This window comes from Eubalaena glacialis, chromosome 6 (genome assembly GCF_028564815.1).
Source record: "Eubalaena glacialis isolate mEubGla1 chromosome 6, mEubGla1.1.hap2.+ XY, whole genome shotgun sequence".
Lineage (NCBI taxonomy): Eukaryota > Metazoa > Chordata > Mammalia > Artiodactyla > Balaenidae > Eubalaena > Eubalaena glacialis.
In genome coordinates, this window is record NC_083721.1 from 59,908,458 (window position 1) to 59,936,443 (window position 27,986).

At 39.5% G+C, this 27,986-nt stretch overlaps 2 protein-coding genes across 2 annotated transcripts in view; both read right to left on the reverse strand.

Annotated features, from left to right (window-relative positions):
• Nucleotides 1-676: 676 nt before the first annotated feature.
• Nucleotides 677-12,468, reverse strand: GCSAM (germinal center associated signaling and motility). Its single transcript, XM_061193072.1, has 5 exons — nucleotides 12,440-12,468; nucleotides 9,057-9,101; nucleotides 7,684-7,730; nucleotides 1,840-1,868; nucleotides 677-946 (listed from the first exon to the last, which is right to left on the reverse strand). Exons 1-5 carry the CDS (start codon nucleotides 12,466-12,468, stop codon nucleotides 677-679), a joined length of 420 nt encoding a protein of 139 aa, XP_061049055.1.
• A 12,726-nt stretch (nucleotides 12,469-25,194) lies between these two features.
• SLC9C1 (solute carrier family 9 member C1) overlaps nucleotides 25,195-27,986 on the reverse strand; it is a 114,478-nt gene continuing 111,686 nt past the window's right edge. The window contains exons 28-29 of the mRNA XM_061192729.1: nucleotides 27,505-27,569; nucleotides 25,195-25,275 (exon numbers count right to left, since the gene is read on the reverse strand). Of these exons, the coding sequence (XP_061048712.1) occupies nucleotides 25,195-25,275; nucleotides 27,505-27,569 (146 nt within the window). The remainder of the gene's footprint in view (nucleotides 25,276-27,504; nucleotides 27,570-27,986) is intronic.

A 27,986-nucleotide genomic window follows, 5' to 3' on the forward strand; every position in this document is an offset into this window, starting at 1 on the left:
GATTAAAAATATATAAAAAATATATAAAAACTTGGCCTGGAACTTACTAATTCAACCCATGTAACCAACCACACCACCAGAGCCAATGAGTCAAAGGATGCTCTGCGAAGGACACTGCTTAGAGGTGTGGAGTAAGAGGAACGCCACAGGTGCCCACCCGGAAGGCTGTGAGTGAGGAGCTGGGTCTACACACGTGTGGAATGAGGACTCCCCTTTGGGTGCACTTACTATGATGGGTGAAGCTTCCCTGTGACTTCAGAGGACAGTCATGTGGACATTTTATAGGAAGAACCTGAACAGAGGGGCAGGGGACCAGGGAGTTCTTCCCACCACTGAGTAGAATGGCCCATTTCTTAAAGCCACTTAGAACCAAAGATGGTCACTTCCTTCTCAGAGAGTGGGTGTTTGGGATAGTTGGTTGATCTTTGGATGTTGGACATTGAGAAGGATCTAAGAGGCCCTGAGGCTTGCAAACTACATTCTCCAGTGACCCCTACAGAAAGGGCCGTTGTGTGTGTGTTGAGGGGGAGATAAGCTGTAAGGGCTTTGTGCCCCATGCCTGCTTCAACCAGAGCTCCCCATCCCTCGCTTTTATTTGCTGGTATTAAGTGCTGATCCAGTCACTTCATTAGAAATGAGAAGATTGAGCCTGAGAAGGGGGCATAAGTGGATGTGGCTATATCAGGGAGTCAGAGAAGATTCTACTGGGCATGAGAAGTTCATATTCATCTTCTGGGGAGGACGGATGCCTAGGGGCTGAAGGCACACAAAGAAGCGAATACTCAGTCCCGTTTCCGCCCAGCGACTCTCTGGGCCTCTCAGCCTTGAGGGAAACGTTCTCATAGTACTCCTCAGCAGCGTTCCCTGATGGCCTTTTCCCGAGGACGCTGTGATTGATGAGGGTGTAACACAGATCCTCCGAGGAGCCCTGGTCAACATTCTCCTGCTGGTCAAAGGACAGCCATCATCAAGACCTGGCCTCTTGCCATTCCCTTTATACTTCGTCTCAACAGAGGTTCAGCCTTGGGCAAAGTCTGTCTTCCATGGTCTCTTCCCTTCCATCTCTTGTGTCTGGTTTTCCTACATGGCTGCCCCAGCCCAACCACTAGCCCAAGCTGCCAGAGTTCTCATGCTGCTCAGAGAACTCAGCCTACTCAGGCATGCATTCTCTGCCCCACGTCCCAGAGTGACCCCAGACCACACTATGTAATTCCCAAAGTCTCAGGACCCTGAGGCTGCTCAGTCTTATATAAGAGAACAATCTGAAGACACCTTAAAGTGCTTGGGTTATGATATTTAACCACCCATTCTAGAGATATCTGCATTATTAAAAAGAGAATCCACTTAAGAGAAGGTCTCATTCAGTGAAATCTCAGGAGATAAAAAGCAAAACAGCAAGGTACAGGAGAAAGAGCATGGATTTGGGAGTGAGACTTGTTTTTGAATCATGCCCCTGCCATCTTGTCGGCTGTCTGGCTTTGAGGGAACATCACTTAATGTCTCAGTTTTCTCATCTGTAAAATGGGTAGGAAAATAATAGTACAAATCTTACAGGGTTGTTGTGACAGTTACATGAGATGATGCACGTGAAGCGCTCAGCCCACTGCATGGCATAAACTAAGTGCCCAATAAATATTAGTTCCTTTCAATAAATTGTACAACAGAGATGGCTGTTGCTTCTGCTGTCAGGCTCTGCATATGTCCCTGGGCTCACAAGCACTGGTGTCTAAAGAATTCAATGTTAATGTCAGAAGGGGTCTTGGAGGTCTTCTTCTGCTATCTGAGGTGTCTGCATTTCTACTGTCATCTCAGAAAAAGTCTCAGAAATGTTTGCATTACCTGGATGGGAGCAGGTGATGTTTCTTCATCTGGAGAAAGAAAATACACTTAATGAATTTCAGGTCATGGGGAGGTTTCTGGGAGGGGAGGAGAGGGGCACTGAAAGATAAGCAACCAGAGAGCCAAGGAACAGCAGGGGTAGTCCTCCTCCAGCTATCCTGATCTTCAACACATCCCTGGGGAGTGACAGGGCCATCTAGATAAGAAACAGCCAGAGCTGTGCTGAGACACTGAGTGGAGGGAAACACATTCAGTGGGTCTTTGGATAGGAAATCACACTTCCCTCCCTTCCTCACTCCTTTCCTTCTCTGTCCTTCCTTACCTAAAATTTGTTGCATGTCTACCCTGTACCAGGAACTGGAGAGACAAAGAAGAATCAGACAGTCCCTGTCCTCAAGGGGCTCACAGGCAAGCATAGGAGGCAGTCAAGGATCTAAGAGAGATCCACAATGCAGAGGAAAGCTGTCATTTCTACTGTAGGTGACGGGACGATGGCAGTGTGGAAGCTGGTGCTCAAGGAAAGCTTTACAGAGAAAGAAACTCTTAAACTGAACATTCCCATTTTTGAGACTGCTGGCAGAAACAAACATAAGCAGACCAATTTTTCAAAAGCCAATGTACTTAAAACCAGCTGGCTCTGGCCACTCAGCAAAGAGGCAAACACACTAGCTCAATGAGCAAACATGAGAATTCACAAAGAAGCCTCATGATATCACCCTACGTGGGAGGTGGTTGTGCCGATGCAGGCCACCTTGCTGTGTAAAGATTTATATTCCCTCAGTACTGACATTCCAGATTCTCACATCTCTATAAATTCCCCTGCTTATCTAGGACTTCCGTGACTATCGCTGCAAGAAAAGGGTCTGTGGGGATCCAAGATGGTGGCGTAGGAAGACCCTACAGTCAGCACCTCCCGTGGACACACCAAATCTACACCTACATATAGAGCAATTCTTTCTGAAGAAGAACTGAGGGCTGACTGAACAGCTTTGCACAATAAATGACAGAAGGACCAAATAGAGATGGGTAGGAGAGACGGTATGGGCAGGAACCCCATCCTTGATACAGCAACCTGCAGGAGGGAGGGGTATCACTGAGGGGCCCATGCGTACATTCACCTGCCCCCCCCTCGGGGGTGGGGCACAGCAATAAGAATAGCAGTTTAAAAGGCACCTAGACTCTGTGAAGAAATCCATTTACTACCCCTAGAGCATCTGCCAAATGGGCAGGGAACTACTGGAACACTCCTCAGGTTCAAAGGCACTGGAGGCCACCATAGTCCAGGTGCCCAGCCAGGCTGCCAAGATGGCCCCTGCATGCTCCAGGCCCACAGAAGCTCCAGCCATCCCCCAAAGGCAACACCAGGGGGGGTGTACTCCGGCTCTCCACCCCCGACTCCTACCCCAGCTCCAGCCATCCCACCAAAGCTGCCCAGCACATACGGTCTACACAGAGGCTACTCCTGCACAAGGCCATGACTGCAAGACTGGGAGAGGTAGCTGTTTTGACTAATTCATAGAAACAAACACAGGAAATCAAACAAAACGAGGAGACAGAGGAGTGTTCCAAATGAAAGAACAAAATCACCCCCCAGATACAAACCCTAATGAAATGAAGATAAGTCATTTACCTGATAGAGTTCAAAATAATGATCATAAAGATGCTGACCAAACTCAGGAGAAGAATGGAGGAACCCAGTGAAAACCTCCACAGGGAATTAGAAAATGTAAGAAAGAAAACCAATCGGAGATGAAGAATACTATGACTGGAATGAAAAATACACTAGAGGGAATCAACAACAGATTAGATGATACAGAGGAAAGGATCAGTGATCGGAAGACAGAAGAGTGGAAATCACCCAATCAGAACAGCAAAAGGGAAAAAGAATTTTTTAAAATGAGGATAGTTTAAGGAATCTCTGGAAAAAACATCAAGCAAACTAACATTCACATTATAGGGGGTCCCTGAAGGAGAAGAGTGAGAGAAAGAGGCAGAAAATGTATTTAAAGAAATAATGGCTGAAAACTTCCCTAATCTGGGGAAGGAAACAGACATCCAGGTCCAGGAAGCAACAAGATGAACCCAAAGAGATCCATACCAAGACATATCATAATTAAAATGGCAAAAGTTAAAGATAAATAGAGAAAAGGCAGCAAGAAAAAAACAGCAAGTCACATCAAGGGAGCTCTTATAAGACTATCAGCTGATTTTTTAGCAGAAACTTTGCAGGCCAGAGGAGAGTGGCATGATATATTTAAAGTGCTGAAAGGAAAAACCTTAACAACCCAAGAAAACTCTACCCAACAAGGTTATTATTCATAATTGAAGGAGAGGTAAAATTTCCCAGACAAGCAAAAACTAAAGGAGTTTATCACCACTAGACTGGCCTTACAGGAAATGTTTAAGGGTCTTCTTTAAGCAGAAAAGAAAAGATTATAACTAAAAATAAGACAATATATGAAAGAAAATATCTCACTGGTAAAGGCAAATATATATTAAAGCCAGTGGAACAGCCGCTTGAGAAGCTAGTATGAAGGTTAAAATACCAAAGTAGTAAAATCAACTATAACTACAATAAGAAGTTAAGGGCTACACAGAATAAAAATGTGAAATATGATGACAATAACATAAACATAGGGGGGGCAGTAAAAATGTAGTGCCTTTAGAATGCATTCAAACTTAAGTAACTATCAGCTTAAAACTAACTGATATACACAGACACACACACACACACACACACACACACAATCACAAGAGACAACTACAAGTAAGCCAACAAACTGGACAATCTAGAAGAGATGGATAATTCCTAGAAACATCCAATCTTCCAAGACTGATTCAGAAAGAAATAGAAAAAATGAACAGACCAATTACTAGTATCAGTAGAATCAGTAATCAAAAAACTCCCAACAAACAAAAGTTTAGGGTGAGACGGCTTCACAGGTGAATTCGATCAAACATTTAAAGAAGAGTTAATACCTAGTCTTCTCAAAGTCTTTCAAAATATTGAAGATGAAGGAATGCTTCCATGCTCATTTTACAAAGCCTGCATTACCCTGATACCAAAAGCAGACAGAAAAAAAAAAAGTACAGGCCAATATCCCTGATGAACTTAGATGCAAAAATCCTCAACAAAATATTAACAAACCAAATTCAACAATACATCAAAAGGATCATACACTGTGGTCAAGTGGAATTTATTCCAGGGATGCAAGGATAATTCGATATCCACAAATCAATCAATGTGATACACCACATTAACAAAATGAAGGATAAAAATCATATGATCACCTCAATAGATGCAGACAAAGCATTTGACAAAATTTAACATCTATTTATGATAAAAACTCTCAACAAACTGAATATAGAGGGAATATACCTCAGCATAAAGACCATATACATCAAGCTCACAGCTAACATCATGCTCGATGATGAGAAGCTGAAATCTTTTCCTTTAAGATCAGAAACAAGACAAGTATGCCCAACACTCACCACTTTTATTCAACATAATATTGGAAGTCTAGCCCCAGCAACCAGACAAAAAAAAGAGATAAAGGGCATGCAAATTAGAAGGGAAAAAGTAAAACTGTCACTCTTTGCAGATGATATAATACTATATATAGAAAACCCTAAAGACGCCACCAAAAAACTATTAGAACTAATAAATTCAGTAAAGTTGCAGGATACAAAATTAACATACAGAAATCTGTTGCATTTCTATACATTAGTAACAAACTATCAGAAAGAGAAATTAAGAAAACAATCCTATTTACAATTGTATCAAGAAGAATAAAATACCTAGAATAAATCTAACCCAGGAGGTAAAAGACTTGTACTCTGAAAACTATAAGACATAGATGAAAGAAATTGAAGACCATGCACAAAAAATGGAAAAATATATTGTGCTCATGGATTGGAAAAACTAATACTGTTTTTCACAGGACTTGAATAAATGATCCTAAAGTTTGTATGAAACCTCAAAAGATGCAGAATAGCCGAGCAGTCTTGAGGAAAAAAAAGCAAAGCTGGAGGTGTCATGCTTGATGATTTCAAACTATATTATACTACTATAGTATGCTATTACTATAGTAGTACTATGGTACAAATACTATACTACTATACTGGATATTATTAAAAAGACAACAAATAACTACTGTTGTCAAGGATGTGGATAAATGGGAATTTTTTTCACTGTTGGTGGGATTGTAAATTGCTGCAACCTCTATGGAAAACAGTATGGAGTTTCCTCAAAAAATTAAATATACAACTACCATACGATCCAGCAATTCCACTTCTGAGTATTGATCTGAAGAAAACAAAAGGACTAATTTGAAAAGATATATGCACCCCAATGTTCATTGCAGCATTATTTACAACAGCCAAGACAGGGAGGCAACCTAAGTGTCCCTCAGTAGATGAATGGATAAAGAAGATGTGTTATGTGTATATACAATGAAATATTACTCAGCCATAAAGAGAAGGAAATCTTGCCATTTGCAGCAACATGGATGAATCTAGAGGGTATTATGCTGAGTGAAATAAGTCAGACAGAGAAAGAAAAATATCGTATGATTTCACTTATATGTAGAATCTAAAAAACAAAACAAACGAACAAACATAACAAAATAGAAACAGACTCATAGATACTGAGGACAAACTGGTGGTTACCAGAGGGGAGGGGGCGGGGGTGTGAGTTAATAGGTGACGGAGATTAAGAGGTACAAACATCCAGTTATAAAATAAATAAGTCATGAGAACATAATATGCAGTATAGGGAATATTGTGAATAGTACTATAATAATTTTGTATGGTGATGGTATATTATATATATTTGATATATATGGTATATATATCAAATCACTATGTTGTGCACCTGAAACTAGTATAACGTTGTAAGTCAATAACTTCCATAAAATTTAAAAAAAGAAAAGGGTCTCTGAGTTTCAGCATTAGAGGTCTTATTTCTACCATTAGAGGTCTATTTCTATTTCTGTTTTGCTGTGATGGAGATTGGGGTTTCCTGCACCCACAATTCCCCTGGGTGAAAAGGCTAGGGGTGGGAGGGCTGTATGATTTTTTTACACACCAATAGGGCTCGTTTTTTCAGAGTCAGAGTGAATGAACCAGGCTCTCCTCTTTAAACCCAGGAAGGCAAAAGCAAAACTCATTTGTTTTTCTTCTTTAGAAACAGTTGTGGCCTGTCCTCAGGCCTGTACTTCCTTTGCTTCCCCCCTTACACGTGACACTCTTCACCACCCTCTCCTTCAAATGCTTTTCTTTCCTTAACTTTAGCCCTGTTCAGTCACCAGAGACCGTTGCATCAGCCTCCTAAGTGGTCTTCCAGCATCCGCTCTTGCCACTCCCTCCTACAATCTGTTCTCTGCACAGCAAACTGGGTGATGTCTTTAATGCAAATGTGGTCATACTTGGCCCTTGTTTAAAGCCTTTCAGTGCCTCCTGTAGCTCTCAAGACAAAAACCCTAACCCTAAACTTGACCCCAAGGCCCTGCCCCTCCTCTGTGCTCTCTGTGCCCACACTGGCCTCCTTGCAGTTCCTTACATGTGCCTCACACCTCCACCTTTTGCTTTTATTGTTCCCATTTAACTCCTTCAGCCTGCAGACCTCGGGAAGTGACAGAAGGCTATGGAGATCGATAAGCCCGTTCTTGCCTCAATGAGCTCCCAATTTAGTGGAGAAAAAGAGACACGCAATTGAACAAATTGCAGCAAATGTGTGAGTGTTATACTAGAAATATGCCCAAGGAGCTTTGGGAGCAGAGGGAAGGGGCAGCTTGGAAACCTAAGTCTGTCAAAAGTAAAAATGATGTGAAAGCAATGACTTACTTTGCTTTGGGGAGTCTTGTCTCACTTTAAAAATGTGCATTTTTTTCCTATAAAAGAAAAGGAAAGGAAATCGGTTGTTTTAATACTCAGAAACTCTCAAAGGGAGTTACACTCAACTATGAAAACTTATGCTTAACTCATTTGTTAAAGTTATAAGCCTCTTATAATACCTCCTTCAGCCAGATAAATAAGAGGATAGGAAAAAGAAAAAATTAAAGATAAGACCGAATAGAAATCTACTCCTTTGTGTTTCTCTCTCTCCCTTTTTCTCATTCCCCCTCCTTTTTCTGAGGCTGGTATGGAATTGATTTATAGATGGAGAACTATGGTTATGTTATACATAACTTTTTTTTTTTAATTGGCTGCGTTGGGTCTTCGTTGCTGTGCGCGGGCTTTCTCTAGTTGCGGTGAGTGGGGGCTACTCTTTGTTGTGGTGTGCGGGCTTCTCACTGCAATGGCTTCTCTTGTTGTGGAGCACGGGCTCTAGAGCGCAGGCTCAGGAGTTGTGGTGCACGGGCTTAGTTGCTCTGCGGCATGTGGGATCTTCCTGGACCAGGGCTCAAACCCGTGTCCCCTGCATTGGCAGGTGGATTCTTAACCACTGCGCCAGCAGGGAAGTCCCCTCTACATAACTTTTTGAAGAGTTTTTTTCTGACAAAATTTCAATTTCTTTTATATCAAGGAACCATTGTTATATCCAATCCCAACCTCAATCCCAATCTATGATATCCAAACAAACAATCAAGCAAGCAAGCAATCAAACACCTCCCGTATGAGCACAGAGGTCACTGCACTGTACTGATGACCCTCGGAAAAACACAGTATAAATATAATGGCAGCCAGTTATCATCACAGGAGGCAAGGACAACATCTGCTCTAAGGAGAATGACCATATGTCCTGGTTTACACAGACAGTTTAGTTAATGTTGTTATCAATCATTTAGTGACACTTAACTATTTTTAGCCTCCTTTTCACTCGCAAAAGTTTCCCAGTTTGGACAATGAATTATATGGTCATCCTGGCTATATGTTCTCTGTGCAAGGGACAGAAATGAATGCTTCTGTCCCAGGTAGACGCTGCGATTTGCAGTGTGATTAAGGGGCCTTTCTCTACATTGATAACCAGTTTCATCCTTGCTTCTGAGGCTTTCCCGTTTGAAGAGTGTGTAACCACCCATGAGACTATTGTTCCTGTTTCTCATCAAACTCGAAGCGTTACTTCCCTGACTGACTCTCAGATGATGGTGCCTGGGCTAGTGCCCAGCTTCCACTGTGGCCACAGACAGTGGGTAATTCACAGGTAACTTACAGCAAATACCACGTTGAAACTACACTTATAGGGAAATAACCCCTGAAAACAGTTCTCCACTCACCATGGAAGGCAGAAACACCCGTCAGCGATGTGGCAGTCCCAGCATCTAAAATACCCAAGAGATGACACAAATCACAAGTTTAGTTTCTGCAGCTTTGTTAGGGTGACTCTCTTCCCTTTGTCATTTCTGTGAAAACCCTTTTTTTTTTTCTCCCCCAAGAGAATATTCATTCTAGGTGACTTGAACACATCTGTCATACTAGAATGGCTTCATCCTCCCAGTACATTAACTGGACCTTTGGAAATATGACATTATCAACTCCTAATCAGAGAAGGAACTTTCTGCTGTGTTCCCAGCAAAGGAAAAAAGGCTTGCTTATCTCCAATTCCAGCGATTTATGTGGCCTCTTGTGATGAAGGACACACAGAGTTATCTCCAGGAAATCAAAGTAAAAGTGTGTGGACATTTGAGAAATTTCTTCTAGGCACCGATTAGGCAATGTTTACATAGGATCCCGCTGCACTCTGAATTTCTCCTATTTACACTCTATTATAATTTTCTGCTCACTTGTCTATATCCTACACTAGAAGGTGAATTTCACAAGGTTGGGGACCATTTTGTCTGTTCATCATGGTATAGATTACCAGCATATGCTACAGTGTCTGGCACATAGTAAATATATTTTCAATAAGTATTTGATAAATGAAGGAGTGGCTAAGAACAGAGCAATTCTAACTGGCTCAGATCATCAGATCTGCCTTACTGACCTCAAGGTATAGCTATATAAACAGGACTTGTTATCTCTTTAATGGCAGAAAGGCTCAGGGTCTCTCTGCAGTCAGACATTGAGGCTAAGTCTGGGCATCTTTCTGAACTGAGTAACTATGTAGAAAAATATGTATTTCTATCTGACACCATATAATGAATGTATGATGCTAAATGTAAAGCAATAAGCTAAATGCAAGAATATCAGTGCCCGAGAAGGGCACTGGCCTTGTCTCATGTAAATTGCAATTTTCACAGAAAACACCAAGGCAGAGAACATGGGATAAAAGGGAAGGAAAGAATTAAATAAAGAAAATAAATTGGCTCATTGTTTGGGTTGGGTTTCTGTACAACTATCTTTTTATTGGTGGGAAGTTTAGGGTATAGAGAAAAAGAAACTAAAAATTAAACACAATTTACTATGTGCTTACTATATATATATATATATATATATATATACACACACATATATATATGCACACACACTATAAATGCTACTTACTATTATATATATATTACTTACTATACATACTACTTCCTAAATGTAAATAACATATACATTTTCTATGTTATATTTCACTTAATCCCAGAATAAATTCATGAGGTAGATATTATGATTCTATGTCTTACCCATGAAGAAATTGAGGTTAAAAAAATTTATGCAACTTGTCTGAGGACAAGTGGGAATAAGTGGGAGAAGCTGAGTTTGCTTCTGGCAGATTCATCCTCTGAAACTCTGAGCTCCTCTCATGAAGGGAATCGGTGCCATTCTGCCTGATGGTAGGAATTTCCCTGCTTTTTGTAACGAATTTGATCTGGAGAGACATGGTGGAGTGTGCTGACTGGATGATGACCAGGTGGTAAGGGTGAAGTTGAAACTCAGATCCAAGTAAGTATAAGACTTTTGAGTATATTAAGGAAGGCATTTTAAGTCAGCATAGAAATGAAGATGCTGGGCCAACTGAGTATGTAGAAAAATATGTATTTCTATCTGATACCATATAATGAATGTATGATGCTAAATGTAAAGCAATAAAACTATCAAAATTATACTTTGGCTTTGTCTTATTTTGGGATGGGGAAATAATTTTAAGCATAAATTGGTAGAAACCAAAAAGCTTCCTAGATTTAATTCAATTATGTTTAAATATATAAGAAAAACATAAAAATTCTGTATGGCACAAGACACTCAGATTGGACAAAAATATTTTTGGTAATATTTATGAGAAAGGGCTAATTTCTTCAAAGTAAAAATAGCTTTTACAATCAATAAAACAAAGTAGACCAAAATCCAAAACAAAAGCGGGCAAAAGGCATATTAGCTCTTCACGGATGAAAAAATACACATCTCTGATAAATATGGACAGTAAAATAAAGATAATGCTTCTAATGTTATAAGTAGTTATAATTGTGACTTCCCAGTTTATTTTCTTGTTTATACTTTATTTATTCTCCAATTTCTTTTACAACTAACATGTATTAATGTCACAATCCTTCACTGCCTCACCAAAGTTCTAAAATACAAAATTACAAATGTAACATCAATCATAACTTTCTCAGTCACATCTTATCTGTATTTTGTTTTATTTTTCTTTTCAAGACAGTATTTATTTAGGTTTCCAATCATTCATTCGGCGTTTATTGAGTGCCTACTATATGCCAGAAACAATGTTAGGAAACAGAAATTCAAAGATGAATAAGGAACAGTCTCTACTTTTGAGGACCTCACATCTAGACATAAAAATAGGGACTTATAATCTGATAGAAGAATGCTAGAGTTTCAGACTGAAGGCTGTGAGGATCTGAGGAGGAGAAGTCCCAGACAACACTGACCCTCAGGGAGGGCCGGGAGACATTCTTCGGGCTCACCAAGCCTCCTTTTGGCAGGTGGCTTTTTGGATTCTATGTTCTAGCTCTCAATGGCATGAACTGAGCTCTGGGACACCAAACACAATCCTGTAAAGACCACCCCCCAACTCCCCAGCTAGCTCATTTTCTCCAAACCACCTCACTTTGTGCCATAGGGATTCCCTTGTTTTGGGTGGTACTAATTTTTACAATGGCTGCTTTGACATTAATGAAGATGATGGTCCAAAAAAAGAATATCTTCTAATTATCGAACCCTACTCTGTATCAGGTACTATGCTAACATCACACACACTAGAACCCTCCAGCATAGGTATTGTGTTATTATTTCCAGTTATCAGGAGGAAACTGAGGCCCAGAAAAGTTAAGCCAAGTTCTCTACCAATTTCAATGACCTCTGCTTACCTGTTGCAGGGAATGTGCACCAGGTAAGGTCTTATGCTATCAGGAAGCTTGCTGTTTATTTCGAAATTTAATAGTGACTAAAAGGGTGGTGGTGTCTTTAACCTCAGAAGAGCGTACCCTCCGGGCCCCCAGAAAGTTGTTCCATTTCTTAGGGGGTAGTCTATTGCACAGAACTTCCTTGATAAAGTCTTGCCTTTCAGCTGTCCTCCACCAGCTGCTCACTGTGATTCTGGGGAGAAGGCCAACCTATAAGGAATTGAACGTGTTCTCTGGCACGTAGTAGGCACTTCATTCTTGTCAGTCCCTTACCCAATTGCTTTCTCCCTAAGAGTAGACCTCTTTTTCTCTTTCTGGCTACATTGCCCAGACCCATCTCCTCTGCTCCCCATTAGGGAGTCTGGGCTCACCTGTTTTCCCTCAGCAGAGAGTTCCCCATCCTCTCAGTCCTCTTGGTGCCTTCCCCTCGGCTTGCCCTGTGTTCTGACAAGGGCTGCTCCTGACTTAGAGACAGGGCTGCGTTGCTCAGCCACCAGGGCAGAGAGAGCTGAGAAGAGAGTATCCCTTTGCAGAGGAGAGGAGGAGCCCGGGGGGAGGAGATTTAGAAGTGCACACATGCACAACTTCCTAAAATGTCAGAGGCTGAACCAACTGGGTTATTGCCCTTAACCAGAAGTCGTTAGTCAATGAGAGTTTTGAACAAATGGGGAAGCCCCGTCTGCAATTGTAAACAAGCCATGGGGGTTTTTCACCTCAGATGCCTGAACTTATTAAAGCACTTTGTAGTCCTAGAAACATCAGATGGGGGGAACTTTGTTTTAAAACAAAAAAGCTTAAAAATCAAGCCATAGACCAGTAGAAAATATTAGCAAAACATACATCTGGTAAAAAGATTTTTATCCAAAGTGTGTAAAGAACTCTCAAAACTTACTAAGAATAGAACAAACATCAAATAACAAAACAGGCAAAATATTTGAACAGATATTTCATCAAAGAAAATACACAGATGGCAAACATTCATGAAAAGGTGCTCAACACCATAGTCATTAGGGGTGTAATAATGTAAATCAAAACTACAATGCAATACTTTTGCACATCTATTAGAATGGATAACATTGAAAACAAAAACAAAAACTGATAATACCAAGTGCTGACAAGGGAAGCGGAGCATCTAGAAGTCTCACATACTGCTGATGGGAATGCAATATGGTTTAGCCTCTTTGGAAAAGAGTACGGCAGTTTCTTATAAAGTTAAACATAGCCTTACGACACAACCTAGCAACCCCACTCTTAGGCATTTACCCAAGAGAAATAAAAAATTAAGATCTCTAAGAACCTGTATGTGTATGTTTATAGCTGCTTTACTCATAATTGCCAAAAAAAACCCAAAACAAAACAGAAAAAAACCCCTGGAAATAACCCAGATAATCTCAAATAGTGAATGGCTAAACAAACTATGTCACATCCACACGATGGGATTCTGCCCAGTTATAAAAAGAAATGGACTACTAATATATACAACAACATAGATGATTCTCAAATGCATTATGCTGAGTGGAAGAATCCAGATTTAATATCTACCTTTTGTGACATTCAGGATGAGGCAAAACTGTAGGAACAGAAAACACATCAGTGGTGGCCAGAGAAGGGGTAGGGGAAGGTTTGATCTTCAAGGATCAGGAGGGAATTTTTTTGTTATTGTTCTGTATCTTGTGGTGGTGGTGACATACATGACTGTATGCATTTCTCATAATTCATAGAGCTGTATACCAAAAAGCATGCATTCTACTATACGTAAATTATCTCAATAGAAAGAAAGGTTAAAAAATGAAAGAAATTAACTTGGGGACAGGAATTACAGATTTTTAAAATTATTCTTATAGTTGATGGTTGGTTCAAGTTTGGCCACTCATTTGTTCCTTCATTCCTTCAACAAGTATATGCTGAGCACCTATTGTATGCTGGGCACTGTGGATTTAGTGGTGAACGAAGCAGATACAGGCCTGCCCTCATGGAGCTCCTTGAAATGAAATGAAACAAAGTGCAAAAGACCTTACTGCTTGTCCTAGAGTAATGGAGAGGTCATACCTGCAACAGGCAGGGCAGCGTGGGGAAGCAGCTTAGAAGAAACCATGTTAGAGAAGCTGGGGTACTAGTCGTGCAACACCAGACCCATCACACATCACTCTTGCCCCCGTTGCTGCTCTCCAGACGTCAGGCTGTCTATGTGGGGGGTTTCCAGGAGCACTTTATGACAAATGGGCTGAGAGGTGGACAACCCTTGCCTAGGAGGACAAAGTATTCTGGAGTGAGTAGGGCTTGTGAGAGGGGAAGGAGGGTTATGCCAGTCTAGGAGGGCTCAATGCATGAAGTAAAATATATTATGATTTATAACATTTTAGTCCTGCAAGGGAAAATACAAATGAAAGATAATATCCTAATTCTCTCTGTTGAAAATAAGGGCAGAGACTTTTTCCCCTCCCTTTTTTTAGAGCATTTATTTTAGAAAACTTGTAAGTTCTTTCTCTCCATCTTTAAGATACATGTAAATCTTTTAAAAATTGAATTAAAAATTCAGGAACATTTCCCCCGGGACCTGGGGCCCATCTTTTTGAAATGCAATCACAAGGAAGATAAGGCCCTTATCTCCCGGTTTTCCTGGGAGAATAGGAACCAAACTTCAGCTGGCCCCTGGCTCCAAATTTCAAACCTACCTACAAGTAAAAGGATAAGAGGAAAATTTCTCTTTTAAGGACAATCAGCAAACATATTACCAAATGCATTTAGGGTGAATAATGTGTGAAAAATAATGCAGTCAAGTCCTCTTATTTGAGGACTAGACATTGTTTATCTTGAAAAAGTGTATACAATGGATTGTATCTGTTTGGCTACATAAAAGGGCAAGATTTCTTTGTTTTTGTAATCTCCTTAGTGGATTGCCTATGATTCTCATTACATTCTGGTTTAATGCTTATTCAATAATAAAACTTTCTCTTCCTTCTACTTTTGTGGAGAGATTTTCTGGGGCAGCAGGAGGTTGTGTGTTTTTAATTATATTTCTCCAGTAGAACCTCCATTCAATTTTTCATTAATCCCTCAGGTAATTTATCCTAGGAAAGATATTAAGATAGCAAATTTTCTTATCTTGGGAATATCTGAAATTCAGGAAACCCTTTCCTCAGTAAGTTAGTTGAACAGTGAGGAAAGAAAATTCTTAACAAAGCATATATAAAAACTAGGGATGTCTACTGCATACAGATCTAAGATATCTGGGGCTGCCCTAATCTGTTTCTCCCATTCTCCTGTGTCAAAACCACTTCCTTTCCCAGGTTGAATAATTACAATAAATTTTAAGGAATTTCTTCCAAGTTATCTAAAGCTTTCTATTCTGTTGTGGGGAGAAAAAAACCAAAACTAAACTGAACTTCCTCTACCCTTCTAGGTTCTTCTGGCTGGTCTAAGAATTAAATCCACAGGAGACAGACTAACAGGAAAAAAAACAAATTTAATTATATACTTACGGGGGCTCCATAAGAATATGAGGCCCAAGGACAAGTTAGGCAGATGAGGCTAATATGCCTTCTGAGAGAAGAAGAAGGGGGTAGGGGCTTGAGACTTCAAAGGGGAGGAAGGCAATTCACATGGAGATGGAGAAGTAAATGTTGGGTAACAAATGTTTGCTGGACCATGCAGAGACAATGGGACACAGACAGGACTTTGGGCTCCAGGCTCTGCTGAACTCCCCATACCACACGTAGCCCGAATTCTTTGTAGGTTTCTCTGGTGGTAGTGCTCTTCCTGGACCAGGCTCTTTGTCTAAATTCTTTTAGGCAGTTAAGGAGGGGGTGGTAAAAAGAAAGAGTTCTTGAACTTTTTGCTTTTTAAAAAAAATCAGCCCCAAATAATTCTCAAGCTAAAGGGATAGTCTAGGGTGGCAAGTTTTGTTCCTCTACACCATATACAGGAAATCTGAGATAACAGCCAATGGTCTGCCATTTTGTGTGTGAAGAAAGTGGTGTGTGTGTGTGTGTGTGTGTGTGTAGGAGAGAGAGAGAGAGTATGAAGGTGTCTTGACACACTGTTATAACTAACCTTTCTCTTCCCTATTACTTTCAGGAAAAAATTAAAAATTTACTTTAAAGTCCCTCTCCTCAGTGGCCTCTCTATGTGTTGTACCACCTAGAGGTCAGAAGCAGGGAACCAGAGTTTTTCAGCATCATGGAGGAAAGACAAAATGGACAAGGGAGTTAGCCAGTGAGTAGGGCAATTGTTGACTCCTCACTAGTATAAATTAAAATATCCTAGACGTTGGGTAGGGCAGCTTGAGCAAACAGCCTGGACTCTGCCCCAAGGGTGGTTTAATTAGTTCCAGTGTTGAGCAAAGCCTTCTTGCGTTCAGAGAGTCAGCACCATAGGGATGAGTGTTGGAAATCAACCTTCCATTATAATTTAAGAAAAGGCTGGGGATGGCTCCCTAACTTTCAACTTTGAGTTTTACTCAGGCCATTAGATGGAGAAGCTGAGCTGTGGAAGCGTTAGCTAATGATCATGAAAATTTCTTATGATTGTGTAAGGTAGCAGGAAGGAGCAGGACACGTATAATATGCACATTTATTGCTGTGAAAACAACTCTGGACTAAATAATCTACCTCTGCTCCACAAATGAAAGTCCAGAAATACTCACACCCACACAAAGAAGCCAAAATAACAAATCTTCGAATCATACATTCTCTGTCCTTCTTGGTGCTTACTCCAGTGCCTAATACATATGAGAAATTATATGAATTAAATTCTAAATAAAAGCCTGGATGTTTGTAAGCAGATGATGGTGAAATCAGAGGAAGGTTGAGTTGGAATCTTTAAATTAACTTTCCTATCCTTAGGCATTACTGTAAGAGAATTAATTACCAATGCAAAGCCTGTTTTGCTATATCTCCAAGATCATAGGATAGTATAATTAGAATAATCATTTGTTGAGCGCTTTCTATAATCTACATGCTGCGTTAAATGTTTTAGGTATAATTTCTTATTAGTTCATGCAAGAATTCTATGGGATAAATGCCATTTCCTCTATATTATGGATGAGGACACTAGGCTCACAGAAGTCAAGGGACTTGCTTAAGACACCCCAATAGTAATCTAGGATATAAGTGCAAACAGGGCATGCACTTTATTCATTTTCCTATTCAATAAGTACTTGTGGAAAGATGGCCTTGACTTTGAACTTAGGTCTGTATCACTCCAATGTGTCCAGAAAGGCTGAAACATATTTACATGTCTGGAGTATGTTATGGCTTCCCAGTTCTTGTGTGGCTTTTGTCGACTAAAAAAAAAAAAAAAAAAGCACAACATGAGAGCTGTGAGTTCAGTTTTATTTGGAGATTTATTAAGGACTATAGCCTGGGGATAGCTCTGAGGAGCTGCTCTGAGGATGTAAGGAGGGAGGTCAGTACATATGTGATTTTTGGAGAAGGGGTACTTGCAGTCAAGCACACATCTCAGTGGAAGGTTGCTGCTAGTCACAAAGAACAGATATCTCTGTTAATGATTTTTCTAAGTACAGGAACATACAAGAAATTAGGTTTATAAAGTTTTCTTCTGAAAATATATGCCAATTTTCCCAGAGCACAGAGTGCCTCATTCCTTATCTCCATCCTGAACTCCTTTCAAGGTGTGTTGAAAGTCAGCGACTGCAGTGGCTAATGACTCAATCCTTGTAGAACCAGATGGCGAGTGACATTTAGTTGGCACTTTCAACTTCAGACTGACTTCAGCTGCCAAGGCCAGTTAGAGGTCTTTTGGATAAGAGTGATTCTTTGAACTTTTTCAGTCTCAAAAAAAAGATGGTATAAATCAAGCCCTAGGTAGTCCTTTTTAGACTTTTGTGATTAGAGATGGGAGCTGGGAGAGCTATTTATGCTAAGGAAAATCATTTTGGAGCATTTTATGACAGGAAAAGAACTGGTTTATTTAAGAATTCTTATAGAGTCAGGAATATAATGGCTTAGTTAAGACATCACCATTCTGCCTTCCCTGCAAAAAGTCTCATAGAGAGGGTGAAGGCTGCATGATGGGATAATATTGAAAGGTCTTCCTGAGTATAATTTTCTAACTACTTACTTTTTGGTACATAATATGAGTTGATTAGGAATCCTGCCTAACGTCAGAGAGTTATGTATTTGAAAACTATGACTGTTAATTGCTGATATTCTTCATTAAGGAGTATTTGGTTTTATTTTTTTTAATTGTATTGAAATATAGTGGATTTAAAGTGTTATGTTAATTTCTGTACAGCAAAGTGACTCAGTTATACACATATATATTCTTTTTCATATTCTTTTCCATTATGATTTATCACAGGATATTGAATATATTTCCCTGTGCTATATAGTAAGACTTTGTTGTTTACCCATCCTATATATAATAGTTTGCAGCTGCTAATCCCAAACTCCCAATACTTCTCCTCTGTCCTGCAACCACAAGTTTGTCCTCTATGTCTGTGAGTCTTTCTGTTTCATAGATATGTTCATTTGTGTCATATTTTACATTCCACATATAAGTGATATCACATGGTATTTGTCTTTCTCTTTCTGATTTACTTTGCTTAGTATCTCTAGGTCCATCCATGTTGCTGCAAATGGCATTATTTCATTCTTTTTAATGGCTGAGTAATATTCCATTGTATATATACACCACATCTTCTTTATCCATTCATCTGTTGATGGACATTTAGGTTGTTTCCATGTCTTGGTTACTATAAATAGTGCTGTTATGAACATAGGGGTGCATATATCTTTTCAAATTTCAGTTTTATATGGGTATATGCCCAAGAGTGGAGTTGCTGGATCATATGGCAATCGTATTTTTAGTTTTTTGAGGAGCCTCCATACTATTTTCCATAGTGGCTGCACCAATTTACATTCCCACCAACAATGTAAGAGGGTTCTCTTTTCTCCACACTCTTTCCAGCATTTATTATTTGTAGACTTTTTAATGATGGCCATTCTGATCAGTGTGAGGTGGTACCTCATTGTAGTTTTGATTTGCATTTCTCTAATAATTAGCAATGAAGAGCATTTTTCATGTACCTCTTGGCCATCTGTATGTCTTCTCTGGAGAAATTTCTATTTAGGTCTTCTGCCCATTTTTTGATTGGATTGTTTGTGTTTTTTTTTGTTATGGAATTGTGTGTGCTGTTTGTATATTTTGGAAATTAAGCCCTTATTGGTTGCATCATTTGCAAATATTTTCTCCCAGTGTGTAGTTGTCTTTTCATTTTTTTATGGTTTCCTTTGCTGTGCAAAAGTTTATAAGCTTGATTAGGTCCCATTTGTTTATTTTTGCTTTTATTTCTATTGCCTTGGGAGACTGACCTAAGAAAACATTGGCACGATTTATGTCAGAGAATGTTTTGCCTATGTTCTCTTCTAGGAGCTTTATAGTGTCTTGTCTTATGTTTAAGCCTTTAAGCCATTTTGAGTTTGTTTTTGTGTATGGTGTGAGGGTGCGTTTTAGCTTCATTGACTTACATGAGGCTATCCAACTTTCCCAATACCACTTGCTAAAGAGACTGTCTTTTCTCCATTGTATATTATTGCTTCCTTTGTCAAAGATTAATTGTCCATAGGTGTGTAGTTTTATTTCTGGGCTCTCTGTTCCATTGATCTGTCTGTTTTTGTGCCAATACCACACAGTTTTGGTTACCATAGCTTTGCAGTATTGTCTGAAGTCTGGGAGGGTTATGCCTCCTGCTTTGTTCTTTTTCCTCAGGATTTCTTTGGCAATTCTGGGTCTTTTATGGTTCCATATAAATTTTAAGATTATCTGTTCTAGTTCTGTAAAAAATGTCATGGGTAATCTGATAGGGATCACATTAAATCTGTAGATTGCTTTGGGTAGTATGGCCATTTTAACAATATTAATTCTCCTAATCCAGAAGCATGGAATATCTTTCCATTTCTTTGAATCATCTTCAGTCTCCTTTATTAATGTTTTGTAGTTCTCAGCATATAAGTCTTTCACCTCCTTGGTGAGGTTTGTTCCTAAGTATTTAATTAATTTATTTATTTTGATGCAATTTTAAAAGGGATTGTTTGTTTATATAAGGAGTATTTGGTTTCAAAAAGGAGGTAGCAACACAGCTCCAATACCTCTCTAAGTGAGCTTTGGGGGAGGGATGTTAGCATATGACTTGCTGGGGGCAATAATAAAACAGAGGATTATTTTTAATGGTAAGGGGACTATTTGAAACAAAATGGGAATTTGTTCGGCTCACTGAGCGGGCTCCTACAGTGTACCCAGGCAGGTAGATAGTATAGCACTCTTCCCTGTCATTTCCTGGACTACTGTTTCAGAATGAATGACCCTTGGGAAGAATATTCCTTCATCAGCAAAGTTTCCTGTTTTTCATTAGTAAGACTAACATAGAATATAGAAAGTTAAGTTATGTATCTGGAGGGAAAAAAAAATACAAACTAGGTTTAAACACTGTAAAAGTTAAAAGCTAAGTTAAAAATAAAATTCCAAGGGTCTAAAAACCAAGTAAAGCCCTTATCTAAAAATATTAAAAGCAGACAATATTCTGGGCCTTGTAAGCAAATAAGTGGGCTTCCCCTGAGGAGTCAAGCAGAAATGAGCTCTAAGCACCTTTCTCAGGCCAAAATCGGCATTACATTCTTTCTGGTGAAGGAGGAGTCCTGGGCACACAATCACCATACCCTGCTGAGGAGGGTGGGTATACACCTTGCAAGGTGCTGCAATTATTTCATATCTCAGTGCCTTGATCAGGCTTCTTTCCCCACGTGGAAATGTTTACCCTCAAGGACACGGACCTAGTCAGACACTGACAATGACTAATATTTTTTGGAGTGTATCCTTCTACATTGGCTTAGATTTCCACCCCCCTCTCCCCACCCCCCCAAAAAATCTAGAGAACTTAAAAAGCGTTGTAAATTATTCTGAATGTATTTGGGTGATTTGAGTACCAGTGTCATCACGTCTAGCTGTGACTTTGAGCAATTTTCTGAATTCTTTAAGCTCCATTACTTTCTCTTTAAAATGGGATGATGATAGTACCTACCACCTAAAGTTCATGTAGTGATGGCTCAAGCTGAAATGAGGGCAAGACCCTCAGAAGAGTGCCTGGTGCACACTAAGCTTGCTGTCAGTGATGGCTACTGGCAGAGAGCACTTCTTCCCCCTCCTGATTTCTGGTTCCAGATTGAGGGCTTCACTCTCCATTGCCTTAACACTCCTGGCCTGTCACCACCTCCTCATTCATTCTGCTGAGGTGGAGTGGCTTATCAGGTTAATGAATTTGGAAGCAGAATCTGGATGTTCTTTGTCCAGCCCCTTCTTCCTGATTCCTTTTGGGGGTGAACTTGCCCTTAGAAATCTTATTTTCTACTGTTCTCAGCTATGCAGTAAGCTTAATGGTAAATGCCTACAGTGGTAAATCTGCCCAAATCTGGGAGTCAAAAGGCAACCATGTATTCCATGTCAGCTCAGTCACTAATAAAGGCATGTGTGTCGGTGTGGGGAGAGTGGGATGTGTGTGTTTTAGGTTCTAAGTGCCTTAATCCTCTGTCTTAATTTTCACTTGGTGCAGAACTCAGGAGAGGAAGGGTACTCATTAATAAGATCCCTCAGGTATTATGCTAAGTGAAATAAGTCAGACAGAGAAAGACAAATACATATCACTTACATGTGGAATCTAAAAAATAAAACAAGCTAGTGAATATAACAAAAAGGAAACAAACTCACAGGTATAGAGAACAAAGTAGTAGTTATCAGTGGGGAGGGGGAGAGGGGCAATATAGGGATAGGGGATTAAGGGGTACAAACTGTTATGTGTAAAATAAATACGCTACAAGGATATATTTACAATACAGGGAATATATCCAATATTTTATAATAACTAAAAATGAAGTATAACCTTAAAAATTGTGAATCACTATGTTGTACACCTGTAACTTGTATAGTATTGTACATCAACTACATCTCAGTAATAAAAAATAATGTCTCTTCAGACATTAAAAGAGCTGTCATCTAACTATCACTGGAAAAGAACTGGTTGAGTTTAGTTTTGGAGAGAAGTGATAGCAGTTTGATTTGACTTTCCCAACAGCAACAAACCAAACTGTCTTCTCCACAAGCACATTTTGTGAATGGAGTCTCTACACTTGGCTTCTGAAAACTGTGCCTCCCACCAGTTGTAGCAAGAAAAAAGTTTGGAATAACATTTCCCAACCCCTGGGTGGAAGCATGATCCTAAAGACATATATTTAAATTTTTATAAATTCTTCAGATACTTATTTAAGACTTACCATACTGGAGGCATATATGGTAAAATAGCTAATCACAGGCTTGTTTTCAAATCTCTGCTCTGCCTCTTACTAGCTGGGAGGTTTTCGGCAAATTGCTCACACTCACTCTTTCAATTTACTCGTTTGTAAATTGAAAATAATAGTACCTACCTTACATGGTTGTTGTGAAGATTATGTAAGTTCATAACTGTACAGCATTTGTCATATACCAGCATACAGAAAGCACACAATATCTCTTCACTGTTAAGATTATCTTTTAAAATTATGTGCTGGGCGTTGTGGTCACTGTTGTAAATATAATGATGAACAAAATGGACACTGGCAGTTTCGCTTAGGACTGAGTTACATGGTTCAGTCTAAATCCATTTCCACTCTTTGCTATTTTAATTCACTGAGTGCTTCCAAGATGAGTGAAGTGCAATGAATGACAAAAATCAATACTTGGTTCAAGAGCAACATCTAAAATACATTTTAATAGCATTTAATTTTCATAAAGTGAAGCAAACCATTTTTGCTCTAAGAGTAATATGCAAATTATTGAGGCGGCATAAGCTTATTTTCTGGCTCTAAAACTAAAACTCACTCTAAAATTTTCTGGGGTGTTTCACATATTTTAAATAATAGATATTTTAAATCAAGGAAATTTTGCAAAAGAAGTATTTTAAACGGAACAGTTGCAAGGTCCAAACTTCTTTCCTTGTGGCAACAAGAACATTCGCACAGGATCCAACTCGAAGTTGCTCCCTCTTGAGGTAGGGAAATGCATTTCAAAAACAGGAGGCATCTCATGACAGCAAGTGCCAATGCATGTGTCAGTCTTCAAAACAGCCTTGTCAACCATTTCTAAAAAAATGGAAAGGAAAGAAAACAAAGGCAAAAGAACTTTGGAATCTTTCAACATTGACCCACAACCCGGGATAGGATGTATTGGCGGGTCATTTTCATTCTCACAAGAAACATCTGGTCATTATTGATGAGGCCAAGGAAGGAAGTTGAGCAAGTGAGTGTGAATCATTCATCCTCATAAAGGGGTGGCAGCGTGATTTAAACTGGGAGTCCGAATCCAAGTAGCCCTTGGCGTCTGCTGAACAGGACAGGGGTATTTTATGCATTATCAGGAGGAGGGTTTTCCATTGTGGGAATAACTCACTGGAGTCATTATCACTCACTGAGTTTCAGCTCTGGCTAGTACCACTCCCTTTCCTAGCACTATGGATTGCTGAGGTAAAGCGTGGTAAAAAAGAAAGGACAATTTTAAAGTAATTTATATTTGAATAATGCTTGATAGTTTAACAATCATATTTTTCATTATAAGAGTAATAAAACTGCATAAAATAAGAGAGGTAAATAAGCCCATCCCTACTCTCACCTTTCCACTTAATTACATCATTTGGATTTATCTTTTCTGGCCTTGTTTTATGCTAAACAAGGTATAAGTACAGTTTTGCCTTCAGCTTTTATATTTTACATTGGACTACTCAACCAGTCTTTTTCATGGTTTTATGATATTCCGTGCACGGATGTTCTGTAGTGAAATTATACACTTTCTCGTTGTTGAACACTTAGGCTCTTTTAAATTTTTTGCCCCTAGAAATAGTAGTGTACTAGACATGTTGTACATATGTCTACTTGAATAATTCGGATTACTCTCTTTGGATTGATTTTTACTCTCTTTGGATTTCAATTTTCAGATTGATTTTTTCAAAAAACACTGAGCCCAAGAGTGTAAGCATTTTTATGACTTTTGTTAACAAATTACTTTTACTTATCCACCAGCTAAATATGAGAAAACAAGTATCACTCTATTTTCAGTTATTTCAAGGGAAATAATTCTACCATTGAATAAAAGTTGCGCATTTAAAAAAACAAATGTTAATACTTCATTGTTGTGTAGTTTTGCATTTTTAATTTTCTCTATATTCTGGGTATTGTCTTTTCCCTGAACTGGCTGTTCATAAGTTTGCCTGTTGGAATCATAGTGTTTTCCTCATCATTTTGTATACATTTTTCCCATGTGTTGCAAATAATTCTTGCAAACACCTTTTCGATGGTGTATTGTTACCTTTTAAATCTATTTTTAAATATGATCTTTGCCATAGGAAGTGGTATGCAAGAGCTAACGTTTTTTAAACGGAGATAAGATTTATCTGAAGGTCATTTTTAACCCAGTGATATTCTTAATGTAACATAGAGTCATATAAAGCACTTATAAACACATATTTCCCCAGAGACACCACATTTTGAATGGCCAACAGTCAGGCTGGTCTACTCATTGTTCCCCCAAAGTCTTGCTCTCTTGTGTCTTCTATTCTGAGCGTCCGCTTCATTTCTCTACAAAGGCTTTGTTTATGCTCAGTAGCTACTTTTTCTCTTTTGAATTCATTTAGCTTCAGCTGACGCTGTCCACGTTGTATCTCGTATTGTTATTTTAATTGCCTTCTGTGTGGTATGTTTTGTCTCCTTAACTAGAACATAACTAAACTTTTGGACATGAAGTCATAGCTTATTGCCTGTTTACATCTTCCACAGTGCATGGCTGCCTGAAAAATGACCTGCCAAATTGGGAGCAACCAGTGTTACATGTGAGACTAAATAGCAGAATATAGAGAGGGAACCACGAGACTATAAAGTTTTCAGAAATCCAGATAAAGGAATCTTATTTTAAAATTAATTTTCCAAATTCGAATTTAGAGCTAGTGCCATTAGCAGCATCTCTGGCTAGTGGAAGGTGGTATAATCATACTATCACACAAAGGCAAATAAACTGGCTTCCTTCTACATCTCCGGGGACAGGTGTGCTCCTGATCATGTTGGAGAAACTGAGGCAGCTTACCAGACTTTCATTTAGGCTTATTATAGGCGTCCTCATAGATGTTCTTATCCTCCGTGGTCTTAACAATTGATTCTGTAGGCTGTTGATTCTAAAAATGGAGATAGGAGTCAAAGTCTGGGACTGTTAATAAGGGTCAGATTTATAAAGCAGAGCTGGTGTCAAATCTGGTCTGTAGATCAGGGCACCTAGAACTGGGACTTCTGCCAGTGACAGCACTGTGTGGGGACCAAAACATTTTGTAAGGAGCCACTTTATGTTGTGTCAGGCTTTTTCATTATGTAAAGGTAAAGCTACAATTCTGGGGTGGTAGTAGTAGGGCAATGGTTTGAGGGGAGTAGGAAGGGAGCTGGCTCAGAAACATAGCCAAGATCTGACATCAGGGAGAAAAAAGCATTTACTAAATAACACAATTTGTTGATCTCTGTATGTCTCACTAGCTGATGTTTCTACCATTTAATGGACTGTCTCTCACTTTAACACTACTTCCTCCATATTAGCAACCATCATGCAATCATTTTTCTTAATTAAGAAAAAGCAGCATTTCGGGGCAAAAGGTACCGGGAGAGCACTAGCTTCCCTGGCTCCTCCCTCCATCCCCTCAAATATGCTATTAAGATGACTCCTACAGGCTTGGCAGCCTGCCAGGGCTAAAGAGAAAGATGGCTTAATCGGTAAACTAGACGAAGCCATCTAATATTTTATCTTAAGTGCCTTCCTCCTCTTTTTTTGTTTTTTAATTGTAATTTCCCTTTGTTATTTCCTAGTCCTCAGCAGCAACTGTGTTTGGGAGAATTAGAGGAGGTGACTGTATCCATATTTTTTTAGAAAATTAATATGGGGAGAGCAAAAGAGGTTTGGAGAAGTAGTTTACAATGTTAAGAAGGGGTTAACAAAGAATAATAGACATTTTGTGTATGTATTGCTTGTTATATGTCAAATACTATGCAGCGTACTTCCCATTTCTTTAATTCCCATGTAGTCGCACTATATGAAATAGGCATCGTTATTATCCTTGTTTTATAGACAGGGAAAAAGTGATGCTCAGGCAGGTTGAGAAACTTGTCCAAGGTCACATGGCTAATATGTGATGGAACCAGGAGACAAACCAGAGAATTTCATGCTAGAGCCCATACTCTTAGCCCCAGAGCTATTGGGTCAGGAGTTCCAGGTAACAAGCAACAACCAGGGAGGGTTTGAGGAAAAGCTTCCCCAGGAAGACTCCAAAATACTTAGGGAGAAAGTGAACTTCCTGCTTTTATGCAGAATGAGAACACGTGTGTTAAAGAAGAGTATTGGCCTCTTGAAGACCTGAGAACTTGGACACATTTGAGTTTAAGACAGACATGAGAAAAACACCTTCAACCTCCCCCATGGAACCTATAATCACCTTTCATTCAACATACACTCATGAGGAGAGTTTCGGGGGAAAGGGAGCATGTGTTTTGAGTTTGATGCCTACTGCTAATAGAGCAAATAGACTTAACTGATGTAAAACATTTTTAACAATCAAATATACAATTTTCGGATGTATTTGCAGTAGATATTTCTCAGATTCTGGTCATGATAATCAACATCTCCTGGAAAAATACAACCAGTTTGGAAAAGACAAGAATTAAAAATAAATTCTCCCCGAAACTAATATGTCAAATATGCCTCAATTGGGCTTCCCTGGTGGCGCAGTGGTTAAGAATCTGCCTGCCAATGCAGGAGACATGGGTTCGAGCCCTGGTCCGGGAAGATCCCACATGCCGTGGAACAAATAAGCTCGTGTGCCACAACTACTGAGCCTGTGCTCTAGAGCCCATGTGCCACAACTACTGAGTCTGTGTGCCACAACTACTGAAGCCCACATGCCTAGAGCCTGTGCTCCCAACAAGAGAAGCCACCACAATGAGAAGCCTGCACGCCACAATGAAGAGTAGCCCCTGCTCGCTGCAACCAGAGAAAAGCCCACGTGCAGCAACGATAGACCCAACACAGCCAAAAATAAAATAAATAAATTTAAAAAATATGCCTCAATTTAAAAAAAGAAAATTTATTAAAAAAATAAATAAATAAACTCTCTACCCCACCTGGAACTCCCTAAAATCCAGTTTACAGGTAGGCTGGTGTAGATCTAGTGAGGTAGAGTCGTCCCTAGGTATCGGCAGGGGATTGGTCCCAGGACCACATTCCCTCTTCCCACGAGGACCAAAATCCGTGGATGCTTAAGCCTCTTATATAAAGTGGCATAGTACAGTTGGCGCCCAGTATCCACGGGTTCCATGTTCTAGGATATGGAGGGCTGACTGTACTTTCACTCTATTTCACAGTTTACCTGAGTACTTGTCTCTTCTTGAGGATGTTCTTCATTGGTTCTGCTTTCAGCTGCTTCAAAAAAGACTGCATTAGTTCAAGCACTGAAACAAAGGACTGTATCAAATTGTCCGACTCTCAAAGTCAACCACGTTCAAGTCACTTACACCCAGGACCTGTGATCTGAAATTGGTGGTAATTTCAATTGGTAACAAGTGGGGTCACTTTTCAACAAAGGGATTAAAAGTCCTCTATTATAAAGATTGTGTAACAATTGTGCAGATGGTTTGGAAAGTAGAGAGACAAAATCATCTATTGTCCCACCATCCCCAAAATACTTTTATATTAATATGTATTGAGCATACCAGGCCCATTGGTAAGCAATGGGGATACATAAGAAAACAAACAAGTTATGATCTGTGCCCTCTTGGAGCAGACGGACCAGCAAAAAAAAATTAAAAATGGGAAAATAGGACTGTGTGCATAGCGGGCTATGGGAGCACA

Bases quoted from the DNA above. Each gene is read 5' to 3' on its own strand.
- GCSAM (XM_061193072.1), bottom strand. From the start codon at position 12,468: ATGGGGAACTCTCTGCTGAGGGAAAACAG. The intron at 9,102-12,439 runs GTGAGCCCAGAC...TGGGTATTTTAG, and splicing joins TCTCTGCTGAGGGAAAACAG to ATGCTGGGACTGCCACATCG. The intron at 7,731-9,056 runs GTGAGTGGAGAA...TTTCTTTTATAG, and splicing joins GGGTGTTTCTGCCTTCCATG to GAAAAAAATGCACATTTTTA.